Genomic DNA, 15,122 nt, shown 5'->3' on the forward strand with positions numbered 1-15,122 from the left:
AAAGACAGGTCTAGAAAGGCCAAGTCGATGTTGATGTGAAAAGTTCACAGCACTCAGGCAGATGCAAACAAGAGGGACTTCCCAAGTATGTTTATTATGTTACTACTTAATGTTATCCTTTGAGGTTGTTATAGTGTAATTCGGCAACAAGAATTACAAGCCATTAGGGCGGTAGTGCAAGGCTCGTGGACAGGTGGTACACACGCATCACATGCCTCTTTGACAAATCGGGTGTTGGGAATTGCCAAAAGCACACTCGCGTCAAGCTTAAGAACGCGCATGGCATTTATGGCATCTCCTTGAAGTAGTAGAAAACTTAGAAAATTAAGGCCCTCCCTGGCACCCTTTTTACCACCAACCATTACCTGGGGGTTAGCCAATGCATGATCCACTCCTATACCATGAGGTGTATTGCCGGCATAGCCAGGTTTACATGCACTGCATTCATAGCCTGGTGACAAGTTGATGCAGGTGAAGTTGCAAGGGTCTGCGATGGCACACTGAAGTACAAGCGTAACAGAGAACATTTTAAGGATTTATCATTTCTTAATCAGTTACAACAACCTTAAGCATCTTTCGTTTCAAACTCCTTAAAATCATTCATTCTTTTTGGAATTACATAGTGACTATCCCTATCCCACAAACTTTCTGATCATTGGTACCGGTACCTTACCTCATTAATATCTGCACATCCATCTCCAACCTGAGAGAAGCCAGTCGGACACCCACCACAGATATATTTCCCTGCTCCCTGATTGATGCATAGTACATCTTCAGCACAGGGGCTAAACTCTGTCATACAGGGACCTATTAAAAAAAAGGAGGAGCAGTAACGTCAAGTAGTCCAATGAACAACCCTGCATGAAAAGAGAGGGAGGTTTTTCCTTTGAGGCAGCACACCTGACAAACATGCAAACATCGGGTATGGAGAACAACACTCCAGCAATTGTGCACATCTGTAGTGTCTTCATACAGGCACCAAGCACACAGGAACAGAGTTAAGTGTCACCTCGGTTTCTCTGTAAATTTCTAGGGCACTAGGCTGGAAGCTGATAGGTCCTTTTAAAAAGTGTGTATCCAATAGATTTAGGTCTTGCATCTTTCCACTGCAAGCTGTGGCCCTTATATTGCTCAGTGGCTTAAATGTGATCAGTTATTTTGTTTTAGTGTGGGGAGAAAAAGTAAACTTCTTTTCGTATATCACTCAGTGTGGCATCCTGATGAAAGTGGACACTACGTAGGTGAGAAATGTTGAAGGGTTGTATATCTTTTCACAGCCCTTAACTCAAGAGTGGCCCTGGCAATCTTCAACTCAATTTGTTAGACTGGGTCACAAACGGTCTCGTCTAGTTACCGGAGTCATGAGTTTTAGGATACGTTTGCGTGGTTACTCCTGTTAACACGAGTAGGATGCGTGCACATTACACTTGGATGCAGGAGTACACCCCCCCAGCGAGAGTATACTCTCGCTGACCCGCAGAACGTACTTCAGCTGTTTGAGCGCTTAGGAGTATACCCATGCTAACACGAGTAGCTCGCTCGAACGCACCCTTAATGTGCAATTATTAATGGCTACTTACATTCAGCCTGACTGGAGCATGACTTGCAAGGCCTCCCGTCTCCAGCCGACCATGCTGTGATGTGGCACGGTGCGCAGGAACTCTTACCCTGTGTGCTCTGGTATCCTGCAGGGCACTTCTCACAGATCGACTGCCCAGTTAAGTTATTGAATGTGCCCGGCTGGCAGGGCTTGCAGAACTCTGCAGCAGTAAAAGTAACATTAGGTAGAATATGAACCCCACTGAATGAATGGAACCTGAGCATCTTAGAAGTGGGCCATTCCATGACGTTGGGGCATAATTTGTAACGGTGTCCATTGTTATGTGGGTTCCGTTACAATGAACAGCTATTTCCCTGCAAGTGGATTCCAAATTATACATCTTGCGAGGCTAAATACAGAGGTGTGTGTCATTTTTACAGAGTAAATAACCTACTCTAAAGGTTATGACGAGTAGTAAAAGTTACCGATGTATATAAACAAGGACACCGTCACAAATTGTCCCCAAATCTCATGGAATGATCCAAACTATGAATGCACATATCTGTGAAAAGAGTCAGTTTTGCATATCTTGAAATCTAAGCACAAACTGATTCCAGGAATTATTTTTATACTGGCTGGTGACATATTTTGCTTCAGGGAAGGTAATTAACAGACTTAAAGAAGTCAAGATCTCGTCTGAGGTGCTATGATTATAAAATTTCAAAATGCTACATTTCTTGCCGGGAATCATTACCTACGAGGACAAGTTTCTTAAAACAATAATCAAGGATTGTTATCCCAACATATGCTAGCACTTGCATTGCAATCTTTTGGCATCACAATTCTGTGTTTGTGTACTGTTTCCTGAGATTGGGCATAGATTTCTACCAACCAAACGTGATCTCTGATCTCTGCAACTGACCTGAATCAAATCCTTGTGAGAAGTAGCCTTGGGGGCAGATGGACTGTATCCCCCTAAAGCAAGCTGTGCCTGGGTCACACAGAGCACAGGCCTCTGGGCAGTGCTGGGAAAAAAAGAGGTAATTTTCATGTTCAAGGGTCCGTTCTATACGTGAAGGGTTGGTACTATAGACAAAACCAGCAAACTAAATCAGAAATCATAACTTGTGAGGCCTTGCTCCTGTTTCAAGTACTGAAGTCCATCACATGTCTGCCACACGTCTAGTCACAATCGCACATCTTTTCACAGGACCAATCACAAAAAACAGGGACTACACAATTAGAGTCCAAATTCATCTAAATAGCTGTGATGACTCAACTAGAACACTGATGAAGGTAGCCAAAATGCAGACACCTAAAACTTAGCAACACTTGCACACTGTGACAAATGTTCATGAGAGAACTGAAAAATATCTACCTTCAAATTTTGGTTTACCAATTAAAATAATGAATATGCTTCCTTTGAGATAGCATTCAGTGGGTAGATGTCAAGCAACTTGATGTTCATCATAATCACTGATAACAATTTAATAAGCTTGAACTTTTCCCATTCTGACTAGGGTCGGCCAGCCAACTCCGGCAAGCTTGGTGGTCAAGCAGTTAAGACATCTGCTCTAGTTAGCAGGAGGTCGGGGGTTTGAGCCCCATTGGAGTAAGCTTGTGAATTTTATCACAAGCTCTCAGACACACACTGAGAATACAGTGGTGACTAATATAAATCGGTGTAAGGGCAAAAATCCTGTAGTTATCTGGATAGATTGAATGGTTTACCACCAATATTTCCCGAGACTGCCTTCTGTCTTTATCATTCTAACACTACAATTTTTTCTTTTCTCCAAGGAAACCATCAGATGTCAGTGACTACAAAACCAAGTGCTAAACTGGATTTGAAACAACAAGGTAATCCCTACAAGTTTGGTGCTAGAGGCGACACATCTTCCACTAGTGTGAAGGAGGTCAAGTGTTTTATATCACCCAGGTAAGTTCATTAATTGTTTTCTTCCACAGATGAAATTGAAAAGAGAGAGTGCTAGGGGAACTAAAGCATATGTAGGACAAAACCCAGAAAAAGCATTCAGATCTTCTGCACTCACTGTTTCATTGCAGCGGCCATGATGATACTTTGGGCATGGTGTAGCATAACCATCTTTGCACAACTGCAAAATGCAAACAGTGAAATGAGATTATTATCACCATTAAGGCACATAACAAATGGTCATCAGCAATCGGTAATTTTGGCACAAGAATTATTCCTTTGAAAAGGTCTAGCCCCAAAGGAAAACCAACAATTTGACAGTATATCTTTTTTTCCGTTCTACCTGGCTTTAGAAAATTCTAGATAACACACAGGTCATGCTTCATATTTCTCATAGAAAATACATGTAGTCAACACCAACCTGTCTTTCATTCATTTCCACAGACACTTTTTGCATCTCACTGTCAATAGTTGAAGCTTCTGGTCAGCAAACTAACTATCTGAAACTCTTCAAAAACCTATCCAACTCCTGATCCTTATACTTACCCATCCAATAGGGCAAGGTACACATTCTAAGGCATGGCCAAAGGAATGCTCTGTTGGTGACCGGTCGCACGAGTCCAACGGAGGATCACAGCGACCACAGGGGCGCTGTAAACCGTCCCCTATGCAGTAGTTGGTGGTTAGACAGCGCTCACACTGGGTCAAGTCTGTCAAGAATAAGGATGTTGAAAGTAGCTGATCCAGGGTCATTAAACTACAAGAATACAGAGCCACAAAGGTGACCATGGCCCTGCCCATTCCACTAAATTCATATATTTTAAGTAACCTGGACTGCCCTGCTCTTGGATGCAGAGGGAGTTGGTGATGAACCAATCTTTACCCTAAACCAACCTCCAGAGGCAATCCGGTTCGTACGTGTGACATCACTCAGTTCAAACCATGCCCACTGCACATGGAGCTACATTGAACCATGGAACTGGAGGTTAACAAGCAATTTGATAGCTCAACCAGTGGAGGCTTGCAATAAGTGTTGCATGCATGTGTATGACGAAGTCACTTAGGACCAGATAAAGAAATAAGATAACACGTAGCTGAAAGCTATTGCTTTTCCTCATGGGATTCAGAGCATTATGATAATATGCTGGAAGAGCTTACAAGATGTGATTACAGTGCAGTGGAGTTATTTGGCCAGCTACAGACAACTCTGAGTCAGATACTTTTATAGGAGGTATAGCAAACAGGTAGATTAACTTTAAAAGTAGAGGCAAATGCATCAATGTGACTTACGTCGTAGCCGTCTCTCTGTGGTACAACCAACAATTTCTAGCCTCAGCCCTATCTTGCTGTGCCATGATTGGGGCAGAATGCGGATATACTGAGCATAGACTTCATTAAAGTACACACTGGAGACAGCATCCTGGTCTATGTTACCAGTGAAGAGCTACAAGGAGTACAAAAGAAAATGCACTGACATTATAAGCAGACAGTCAGTGGTTTGTGGCTGCAACTGCCATGCTGATATTTTCTAAGAGGATTCTAACCTGTCATAGTGCTTGTGTTCTTAGGCAAGACTATTTGCAGTAATTGCTTCTGTCCAAGGATGAAAGGAGTTTTCACCCGATCAAGGGTTAATCGAATGGCGTTACATGAGCATAGGTCCAATTATTCTCCTTTACCAAATACACGCACACGCTGCAATACTATAAAGTATCTCTGAACCAAGTAGTAAGACCACTGGAGTGTGCTAAATAGTCACTCACCAGAAGTATTGTATCTGATCATTGTCATCTTTACACTTTATCCTTTACAGTGTGCTATTATCATAGGAGTATTCTTCATAGATACTATCAGTAGCATTATATCTGACCACTGCCATCTTTAGCCTGCTTCCATACTACAAAATATCTCTAGATACTATTTTCACCTTAGAAGTAGTGTGGTTACTTCCATCTTTATCACGTACCATGTACTACTATCATTGGAGTATGGTACATTGTCTCAGTAGCATTATATCTGATCACTGCCATCTTTATCCTGCTTCCACACTACAAAGTATCTCTGTTCAAAGTCGTATTATCAGTGGAGTGTGCTGTATGTACTTCAGCAGAAGTACGGTACCTGGTCATTGCCATCTTTATCCTGTATCCTATACCATGTGCTGGTATCATTGGAGTATGCCACATAGTAAGTCTCAATCCAGACTTCTGCATCCCCAACACCCTGAGTCCTGACACCAGAGAAGATAGTAACCAGATCCATGTCGACCTGCAGCCACTGGTTCGTGTCAGTGGTTTCTGCTATCCAGCCTGCGAAATGGAATCACAACTATGATGTGGGTTATACTTTTAGATTAGCCATACGGATTTAACAAGCTAGTTACCATCAGCAGCGGCAGGGGGGACCAATGCATAATACTCAAGAAGTTTTCTCTTCAAGTGTTTTTCTTTCCATAAGCTCTTTACAAACAGTGTGTGTGTGATAAACTGTACCTTACACATTGCCATGCTAATAAACATACGAAAGGTCTCAAAGTCGGTGCATATTTGGAATTTCTTCTTTCTCAACACAGTTTCCCCAGGACTTCTTCTTGTCAAGAGCCTACAAGTTGAGATGAGGTTGCCATACCACCAAATCTTTACTCGACGCATAAAGGTTCTTGCCACCTTAGATATCACAAGTCGTACATTTACATGTACTCATTCATGAACTTGTTGCAGTAATGTCGTCATACTTAATATTTGATGGATGTTGTAGTTCTCGGTTGGAGGGCCAGGATGGCATACTGATTATTTCCTTGCTTTTTCCCCCCTGCCGTCAAGGTTCGAACCCCAGTCATACAGGTTGTCCTGTTCAATCGGTTTTCAGTCCCTACCTGACTCCTTTGCTTTCACCTGGAATGTTCTTCCATGATGTCCCTCCCATCTAGAACTCCAATTTTTGTCTCAATTCTTCAGTTTCTTCAGATTTACCGGCTACAGTGCCTGAGGCACTTTTGAGGAATCACTGGTCGCATTACCTGAGATAATCCAATTACATGAAACCCACCTGACCCAAATTCACCATCTGTGCTGGCATTAGCATGGAGCCTTGCTCTGTTTGGTGTGTGCGCACTGTCATAAAATGATGACGCTGATACCATTCTGTCTTGAATAACGCCTGTCTGCATTCCGAGGGCATCTCTACAATCTTTGAAGGAAGAAACAATATGACAACTTAAAAATCTGTTGAACAGTCCACTCCTACATGAATCTCTGCAGGTCAATTACCACAGCTTCAACGTACCATAAACAAAGACGTAGTATTTGGGCACCCTAAGGTACAGGCCACCTGTCAGGACATCAATGTAGACTTTGACTTCAACTGGCTCACTGATAGCATCATAGAGACAGGTGTTGCTGATGGTCACGGTGACGTTGACGACTGTGCCGCGAGCTGGAGTGCCATCATCAATGGCTACGATTGTCAGCTGAAGTACTGAGAAGGTGTCGTTGATGATTGGTCTGTAGTGAAGGAAAATAGGGAGTTTAAAGGATTGAACCTTGCTATTCTTGCCAAAATGAAGATGCGGGATGAAATTGATCTTTTACTCAAATCAACAATGATCTGCATGATTCAAAGCAGCCTATTGTCTCTGAGAAATACAGAATAAGACTAAATGATGGACGTGGAATATATTGTACTCATACAGTACTCGAAGTCAAACAATTGTTTACAGGAGCTCAGGTGCATTGGATATACAGCACACAACACAGCAAGGTGAAACTACTAAGGATGTTTAACAGCAATGCATTCCATTGTGGCTTGAATCTCTTTCATCAGTGCCTCTGAGGTTAAACGAACTCACACAAAGTCCACAATAGCCATGTTCAATTTTTCCTCGGCTAATCAAAACAGGAGCCTATAAAAGCGAGCTCCATATTCACATTGGGTTCCTACATTTGTGGATCAAATCCAATCAACTCACATCTCTGTGACTGCTGAGGTGTGATAGGTGATCTGACTGTTGGCCCCGCTGTCCGCATCAGTCACTAGCACCTCGGCCAGGGGTTCCTGCTGCAGAACGGGCAATGGGAAGAAGACAAGGCTGTTCTTGGACACCACAGGGCAGTTGTCGTTCACATCAGTCACAGTAATCTGGGAAAAGAAAAGGTGAGCTTAAGCTACAGGTGAGATGCATCTGAACCCCAGGCCTTTACTGTCATGTGGTCTGTATATATATCAGACCATCAAATAACACTGCTCTTTACTGTATACAAAGTGAATACGTCATGCATGCATTTATGCGTGTAAAAGGCATTGGCGCGATAACCAGCACGTAAACCAGCACAAACACATACTCTATTCCTCTGCACAGCACTTCCTGGTTCAAAATGACGTCACACATCAGTATTCTATATTGCAGGCTGGACTGATCACTTCTTTCATAATAAAGCATGCCATCCATTGACCCATGCTGCAAATCCATTGGACTGAAAGAGTTATTGGATGTTTGAGCAATACTCAGCGTTAACTTACCTCAACGGTCAGCATGCCTTCATGCGGTGGGCTGGCATTGAGATCAACTACACTGATCTTCAGGAAGTACCATGAAGCAACTTCGTAATCAAGCTCAGTTGCAAGTGTTATCAAGGCCTTGTCCGTATTGACATTAAATGTTTGCTCTGCAGTTTCATTTAGCTCCGGCACTGAACAGCACAAAAGCAAAGATAATAATAAAAATGGACACTACACATATTATCATCATCCCTGCATACTGGGCTAAAAAATTCTGAACATTTCTGAGACCATCTCAGCTCCCTGGGGAGTACACAACCCCAATGCTGCCATATTTGGCACAAACGAGTACAAAACATAACCATATCTGCTATAACATCTCCCTATTTACTCCTGGGGTAAAGTGACTTGCCCAAGATTACAACATGCCAACACCAGCTGGATTCGAACCCCTGACCCTATGATCAGATTGACAAAGACAGGTTTCAAACTTGGACCTCAGGCAGCACTGGAAAACGGAAACAAGTAATAAGCCTGATGGACTCTCTGCAAACTATGTTATCTGTCAGCAAAAGTGCAAATGTTGGAGACTGCAAGAACCCTCTGTGTCCTGGACCATGCTTCAGTGAATACCCCTCAATCGGATTCCATACGCTTGTACCCTTCAGTTGAAAACTACACACAGCAGACTACTTGCAACCAGTTTTCAACTGAATGTACAAACCTTTATCAAATGCACATGAGCAAACTAAAAAGAAGACACATCTTTAATACTCCTGAACGCCTCGTGTCGTTACCTTTCTCTGATTCGGAGTCACAAGTGATGAAGTCTGTACCATTCACCGTATTACTAAATGATGGTGGACCAGCAGTAGGGGCCTCACCATCTGCTACATTTTCTTTGGTGTTGTTTTTGAGGGTGAAGTGTCTTGCTTCATTGCCTGTTAAACAGATAAAATATACACATTACTCTATACTGTATCTTGGTATCACAGATTGTGAAAGTTGACCAGTGGACATCTTGGTAATACTTTTAACGTGGTGATTAGATGGAGATACAAAAAACAAGTCTAGGTGTAACACTCATCATACCTTTAAGCAATCTTAATAACCAGAATGGTATCGTCATAAAAGCTTCAGCCATGAGATTCACTGGCTTTCTCCCTCAGCACTTCAGCAACCAACAAAAATGTGTAGGGTGGCTCATAAAAATGTGTCAGGAATATTTGTCACGCATACCACTTGTGATGGTGACTTGAAAGTTTGGTCCGGCAGAGAAGGCATCTGCCACCCAGACTGATTCCAGGATGGCACTGAGGTGTAGGTCCTCATCCACAGTGACAGCATAGTCAACTGGAGGGTTATCTGGGTTCAGAGGAAGGAACTTGATACCTTGAACCTCCAGGAAGAACTCAGAGGAGCAAGGATTCCGCTCGGTGTGGAAGAGGTCAAAGTGGTAAGACTCACCAACCTGCAAGATAGTAAATTATAGCAACAAGACTCAACGGCCTGCGAGATAGTAATAGCAAAAAGTTGTAGTCAAGGTACCACAGGTCATGGCATAAGTTGCATTAAATCTTATTTGTCCAGTTTTAATTCAGGTTTCAAGCTACTAAAATGAGCTGGGACAAATGCAAATCCCTGTGAATCATTGGGCATCTTAAAAAAAATTATTTCTTCTTACCTCCATTTCAAGAAGTACTTGTTCTTCAGGAATGGAATTGGTGATGACGCATTCTCCGTCAACAATTGTTCCCTCCTCTGGAGTTAAATAGTTCCCACCTGAGAAATATGATTAAGTACTTCAGCTTCGTCTCTTCCAGTGGTCAAATTTTACATAAGTCAAGTTGAAATTCTTGGTTCTACCACATTAGCATTTTCTGCTAGGATTCTGTGTCGAAATGCCAACATCACGTCACTAACTCTGTTTTTGTCACACAGGCAAGTCTGGGTTTCAAATTTGTTTCGTGCAAGTTTCAACGAATCCCATGAAATTGCTTCACATTTTCACAAATGGTGTACATAAACATGCATTCCGAATTGAACAAGAGACAGCCCATACCTTGATCAGCTGCTAATGCCAGTGCAATGCTCTTACACCTGACAGGATTGCCTGAAGAGTCACCGTGGACTTCCAATACGAGGACCTTGTTGACGTACACCCAGATTTCATCCCCGCCACCAACCGTTATGACCTCAGTCTCATTGAACATGATCCCAGTTCTTATGGCACTCGTGAAACTTTCAAGAGTCAAAAAACAAGCCAAAGGTACTTAATTTGTCTTCATTTGTTTTTCAGGACTGTTATGTCGAGGGGATATAAATTGAGTTATATATCCTTTAGAATGTCGGCACCACCTTAAGCTACAGCCAACAGTACAGACTGCTTTGTGTTAATAACAGACTTAAGAACACAGCTGTTTGGTTGAAAAGGCAAAACTTCCCCTTGTATAATCATAAAAACCCTTTGACAGAAGTGATGGAATTATGTATCCCTAGATTCTGTACTTCTCTTTCGCTTTCACATTAACTGGTCACGAGGTCTACACCTGTCTTACCCAAAGTTGTGGAGAATGAAGCTGCAGTCCCTTTGTCCCTCAGCGGCAAAGCCAAGACCATCCACTGGGTAGAAAGCCTCTGACCAATACCTGAAACAAAACACGGACCTATAGACTAATCCAAAAAGCACATCAGTATTTTACCTTTTTGTCTCATACCATCCTTAACAGCCATGCCTACCCTCTCTGTAATGTGCTTCATTGCCCAGGCACTGGAAAAGTTCTATTAATACATCAGGGAGGGAATCAAATAACCAAATTGTAATACTTTGTAAACACAAGTAAAAAGTACAGACTCATGGAAACGAACCCTCAAGACAGCCAGATACATGCATTGCAGAACACTGTCCACAGCAAATAAACGGTAACAAACACAAGCTCTTAAGCAGCCCCACCTGTTGACGGGGTCGACAACACCTGATGAGTTGAGCCACTTCAACACCAGCTCCGTATCAATGGCGTAGTTCACGCCTGGGTTGTTACGAAACCAGCCGGAGAAGGCGTCACCAGTGGGGTTGTCTGATATGGCCAGCCAGGCCCCATAGGGTGAGACCACATATGTTGGTTGGCTGATGACATCTTTTCCAACTGGGGTGAAGTCCGAATTTCCAGAGCTGAGCAGCACAAAGGAAAAAAACAAATGGTTTCGTTCATTTTAAGTAAACGTGTTTTATAGAAATCCTATGAAAGTGGGGTCACATACTAAAAAGTAAAAACAATTCCAACGGAAATAGACTTCATGTTCCACAGAAAAAAAGGATGAATTAACTTTGTATCACAACATTCACATTAGGTGGCAACATGTAGCTTTTTCAGTACTGTCACATGGAGTGAGTGTCATCATTACACATCCTTTCTTGAGCATTAGACGCTTAGGATTGTTTCTCTGTTGCTGCAGTCTTCATGCTAAATGAAGTTCATGTACTCTGCCTAAAGAATTTACATGATGTGTAAAAATCTACCAGATTAACAACACGGAAGACAGGCATATTGCAGTATTTTGAACAAACCTGAAGTCATAGTAGACAATAGCCAGCTTGATGTCTTGAGCTGTTGCCTCAGTAAAATTTGTTTCAGCTGAAGGTGAGAGAAAATTATGCATCATACAAATAAACCTCTTAACGTGCCAAAACCTCATTCAGCAATAACCTCAAAATTAGCAAGAAACTGCTTATGAGCACAGTGCATTTACAATTTCTTCAAATGTCCGAAGTACTGCAAATGCTGAACGGACTCACATCTAAATACCTGCTCTCTGTACAAGTACCCAGTCACAGTGGTAACACGTGGAGATGCTATAGCTACCAGGCAAAAGTCAATATGCATTTGTCACCATGCAGTATTGTACCCAATGCCAAAGCAAGTACACTAATGGCTTACAATGTGTGCTCCGGGTCGGACAACATCCAACAAGCACAAGGGCTTGGTATGTCACCCTATCATTGCTTGGTACAATTTTATCCTGTAAAGTCTACAAATCTCTAGTGGCGATCTATAGTCCATTTGTGTGCATATAGGGTGCTCTATTTCTGCATGATGCCAATGATATTTGAGTGTAGCATTTGATAGTAGCCTTTCTTTCTGCCACCATTATTAAAGGTTGCTAAAACCATTCATTGTGTCAACAGATCAAAGTGGAGCAAAGTGACTGCATCAGGCCTCGAATTTCCCTACGGCCACGACGGCCATGGCCGTTGGTGCCCTCCAATTTGGCCATGGTGCCTCCGAAAAGTGAGCGTGTTTCACCGCCAAGGTGGTAATGCCCTTTTTTTCTCTTGGCTGTAGTGCCGTACACGTGCATATCGACTGCCCCTGTTTAGCGAGGTACAGGGAAAGTGGCATGGAAAGCGACATATCGCTCCATGATCATTCATATTCCACGGGAACACCGCGCCGCGCCTCACAAATGCATGGCATGCATGCATATACAGGGCGTGCGTACACTGTGTGTATATGGGGATGTCATACACTCAGCCCGCTGCGTACCGGCGGCCCGGCCTGCTCCATGCACACTGCATGCACCATCGCAGCACATGCCCAAGCCAAGCATTTTAATGTACCATGCAAAAAGTGCTCATCAATGTGTATGCATTAACGGTGTATCAAGATCTCCACATTTTTCATGCGCACAGGATAATCTTATAGTCGTGGCAGTATTTCAACTAACACCGCAATGTAGTGTTTGCAGTTTAGTGCCTCGGCCTAGAAGCGTTATGATTGAATTACAGTCCGCCTAGAGCAGGACCACGCCCTCATCACTTGAACAAAGCGATGTTGGTCGGGAGTGTTCATTTTGCTGGTAGCGACGCGACCGTACCACGTGCAGTTCATAATCATTTCTGAACCGGGGAAGTGCAATTCTGAACAGAGGAACCTCAGTTGGTTGGAAAATTGAGCCTTCTATCTCTTGGTCCAGCTCGGGGCTCGTAGAGAACATCGACAAAAGGTGAGTCTGACAATTATTAAAACACTGTTGAATATACACACCGACATTCTCTAGTGTGGTGACTGGGACATATTCATCAGGTGCACCCGTGTAGTTTCCCACAGTCAGGGTCACATGACAGATATAATCCGTGCCAACCTGCACCCCATCACCAGCAGTGAAGAGATGGCTGACGGAGGTAGTGTTGTAATACAGCAGAGGTGCCGTGTTACTGGTACAGGTCACACCATACATCCTGCATTGACATGTACACAGGGCTTGAGACATTGGCAAAGGTCCCTTGTAAAAGTGGCCAGCTGCTAGAAAAATCAGTAATCTCAAATCAGACTTAAAGGTGCAGTCCATTACTTGTCATTTGTGCACTGTGTTCCTTTGAGGCAACAAAGTACTCCAAATGTAAAGAAGGGTGCTAAAATACGCCTGGTGAAGATTCAGCCCAGTGAGTACTGTACATCCTGAGAAAAGCAATATACTACGATTTGGATTTCAGTTCAAAAGTTGCTGAGTCATGTTTTACATTGCACCTGGAAACAGTGTCTGATAGATACATATTCTCACCTTCAGCTGAATGCAGCTACATGTCCGTAATGTCATGCACTGAACCAACAAATTATAGTAACCATGCACAAGTGTTGTGTCAACATTTGGACATGCTTTCCAAAAATGCATCTGGACATGCTTCCTTGGATGTGGCCTTCTTTCATTATTTTCTCCCAAACCAAGAATGCTTTTCAACCATAATTTCATCAATTATTTTGGCTTAAACTACAAATTATGGACTGTACCTTCAACTTCCAGCACTGGAATGGAATCGGAACTGTCCAGCCTGCAGTTTCTACATGAGAGGTGATCTCAATTTTGTAAAAAGAAAGTTTCCCTGGTGTTTGTCAAAGTAACGCTTTTTTAATGGAAAGTGCCAGAGTTGCAATTAAAACCCTGTAAACCATCACAAGACCTCCTGTCTTAATTCAAGTCACAAACTTCATCCTACGTTTGTGTTCAGTCTTGTCTTTGGTCTTGGTCAGGTCTCATGAAGACCTAAACTGCAACACTGATCCCAGATTGTCAAAGTCAAAATTTCAGTGCAGAAACTTGCAGCAGGAGGGCCTTTCATATTCAATGGCCACACCACTTTATGGCAAGACTTTGTACAACAGTTGCAAGCTTGGGATGCACCAGTAAGGATGTTTCAGATTAGAACATACCATTCATCATCCGTGGAGTCATCTGTTGAATTTGTGGCATTTATGCTGGGAAACACTTCAAACGGTTCCGTCCAGCTGACTAAGATCTGCCAAAGGTGTGGGGGAGTTGCCGTCACATTATACGGTGCTGTTTGGATGAAAATACATTACCACAGGCTTGACCCCCAATATTTCTAATGTGGATGAAATCTCCTAGTGTTAATGGTCTCCCAGTTGTAAGTGTATTTTATTAAAGGGGAGCTTGTTGGAGACCAAATGCTAATAGTCACACTTTGGCAGTCACATTAGCAATGCTGCAAACCTTTATGAAACAGTTTGGAATTTCAAACAGGCATGATCATTCAAGAACAAAGCATGCAAGTGGACGTATAGATGTGCCAACAGGGCAGACCTTGCCCTTGCATATTGGTGCTCCCCGATGACCTTGTACCTTGGATATGCCAATCCGCCCTGAGTTGAAGTGCACCCTCGCCAGCAAAAGAAAAGCTGGTGAGAAGTTTTCCAACCCGGTTCCCGTACTTATTCTCACATGGGCATACTCTGTGTGCCCCCGCCACATGCGCACAGATAAACTTGCACACCTGCGCGCAAGTTTGTACCAAAGGACCGTCATTTTTATTGAAAAAAAGGCCCTCTTTTGTTCCTGCTCGGAGTGGATAGGGTAACCTTACACTTGCCTATTGCTGCTCCTGTATGACCTTAGACGTGCTTTGTATAGCGCATGCGCTACTTGAATACCGAACTAAATTATTGAAAACAACAGTCAGGGTTACTCAGAGAGGTTAAATTTTGTTACAAATCAATGCAGAAAGGATGCAGGTTTCGGTTACAAATCATCAAATAGGCTCGGGTTGCTCTGAAATATCCGGTTGACCAAGGCTGCAAGGTTATGAAATGGAGTGAAGAGAAATTTCTCAGTCTTTCCAGAATACACACAGTC

At 42.9% G+C, this 15,122-nt stretch overlaps 1 protein-coding gene and 1 long non-coding RNA gene across 6 annotated transcripts in view; one reads left to right on the plus strand and one right to left on the minus strand.

The window, feature by feature from the left end:
• Positions 1-15,122, plus strand: part of LOC110984003 (uncharacterized) — a 43,799-nt gene that overhangs the window by 13,868 nt on the left and 14,809 nt on the right. Inside the window, exons 3-5 of one of the 3 annotated variants that reach the window (XR_002598818.2) lie at positions 2,410-2,580; positions 3,341-3,479; positions 10,081-10,242. This is a non-coding gene — a long non-coding RNA (uncharacterized LOC110984003). Of the gene's footprint in view, positions 1-2,409; positions 2,581-3,340; positions 3,480-10,080; positions 10,243-12,159; positions 12,263-15,122 lie in introns of all 3 variants that reach the window. The other 2 variants (XR_015423614.1, XR_015423615.1) reach the window with 2 other exon arrangements.
• LOC110984001 (uncharacterized) overlaps positions 1-15,122 on the minus strand; it is a 53,044-nt gene that overhangs the window by 13,089 nt on the left and 24,833 nt on the right. For all 3 annotated transcript variants that reach the window (XM_087131024.1, XM_022243767.2, XM_022243768.2), the window contains exons 33-53: positions 14,183-14,309; positions 13,019-13,212; positions 11,542-11,608; positions 10,927-11,145; positions 10,532-10,621; positions 10,036-10,214; positions 9,658-9,755; positions 9,213-9,444; positions 8,771-8,914; positions 7,995-8,164; positions 7,444-7,613; positions 6,762-6,979; positions 6,525-6,665; positions 5,598-5,785; positions 4,767-4,920; positions 4,023-4,186; positions 3,595-3,657; positions 2,463-2,565; positions 1,581-1,760; positions 674-807; positions 366-500 (exon numbers count right to left, since the gene is read on the minus strand). In XM_087131024.1, the coding sequence (XP_086987150.1) occupies positions 366-500; positions 674-807; positions 1,581-1,760; positions 2,463-2,565; positions 3,595-3,657; positions 4,023-4,186; positions 4,767-4,920; positions 5,598-5,785; positions 6,525-6,665; positions 6,762-6,979; positions 7,444-7,613; positions 7,995-8,164; positions 8,771-8,914; positions 9,213-9,444; positions 9,658-9,755; positions 10,036-10,214; positions 10,532-10,621; positions 10,927-11,145; positions 11,542-11,608; positions 13,019-13,212; positions 14,183-14,309 (3,170 nt within the window). The remainder of the gene's footprint in view (positions 1-365; positions 501-673; positions 808-1,580; positions 1,761-2,462; positions 2,566-3,594; positions 3,658-4,022; positions 4,187-4,766; positions 4,921-5,597; positions 5,786-6,524; positions 6,666-6,761; positions 6,980-7,443; positions 7,614-7,994; positions 8,165-8,770; positions 8,915-9,212; positions 9,445-9,657; positions 9,756-10,035; positions 10,215-10,531; positions 10,622-10,926; positions 11,146-11,541; positions 11,609-13,018; positions 13,213-14,182; positions 14,310-15,122) is intronic.

This window comes from Acanthaster planci, linkage group LG21, assembly GCF_054643075.1.
Source record: "Acanthaster planci isolate LZ-2023a linkage group LG21, COTS_SCS, whole genome shotgun sequence".
NCBI lineage: Eukaryota > Metazoa > Echinodermata > Asteroidea > Valvatida > Acanthasteridae > Acanthaster > Acanthaster planci.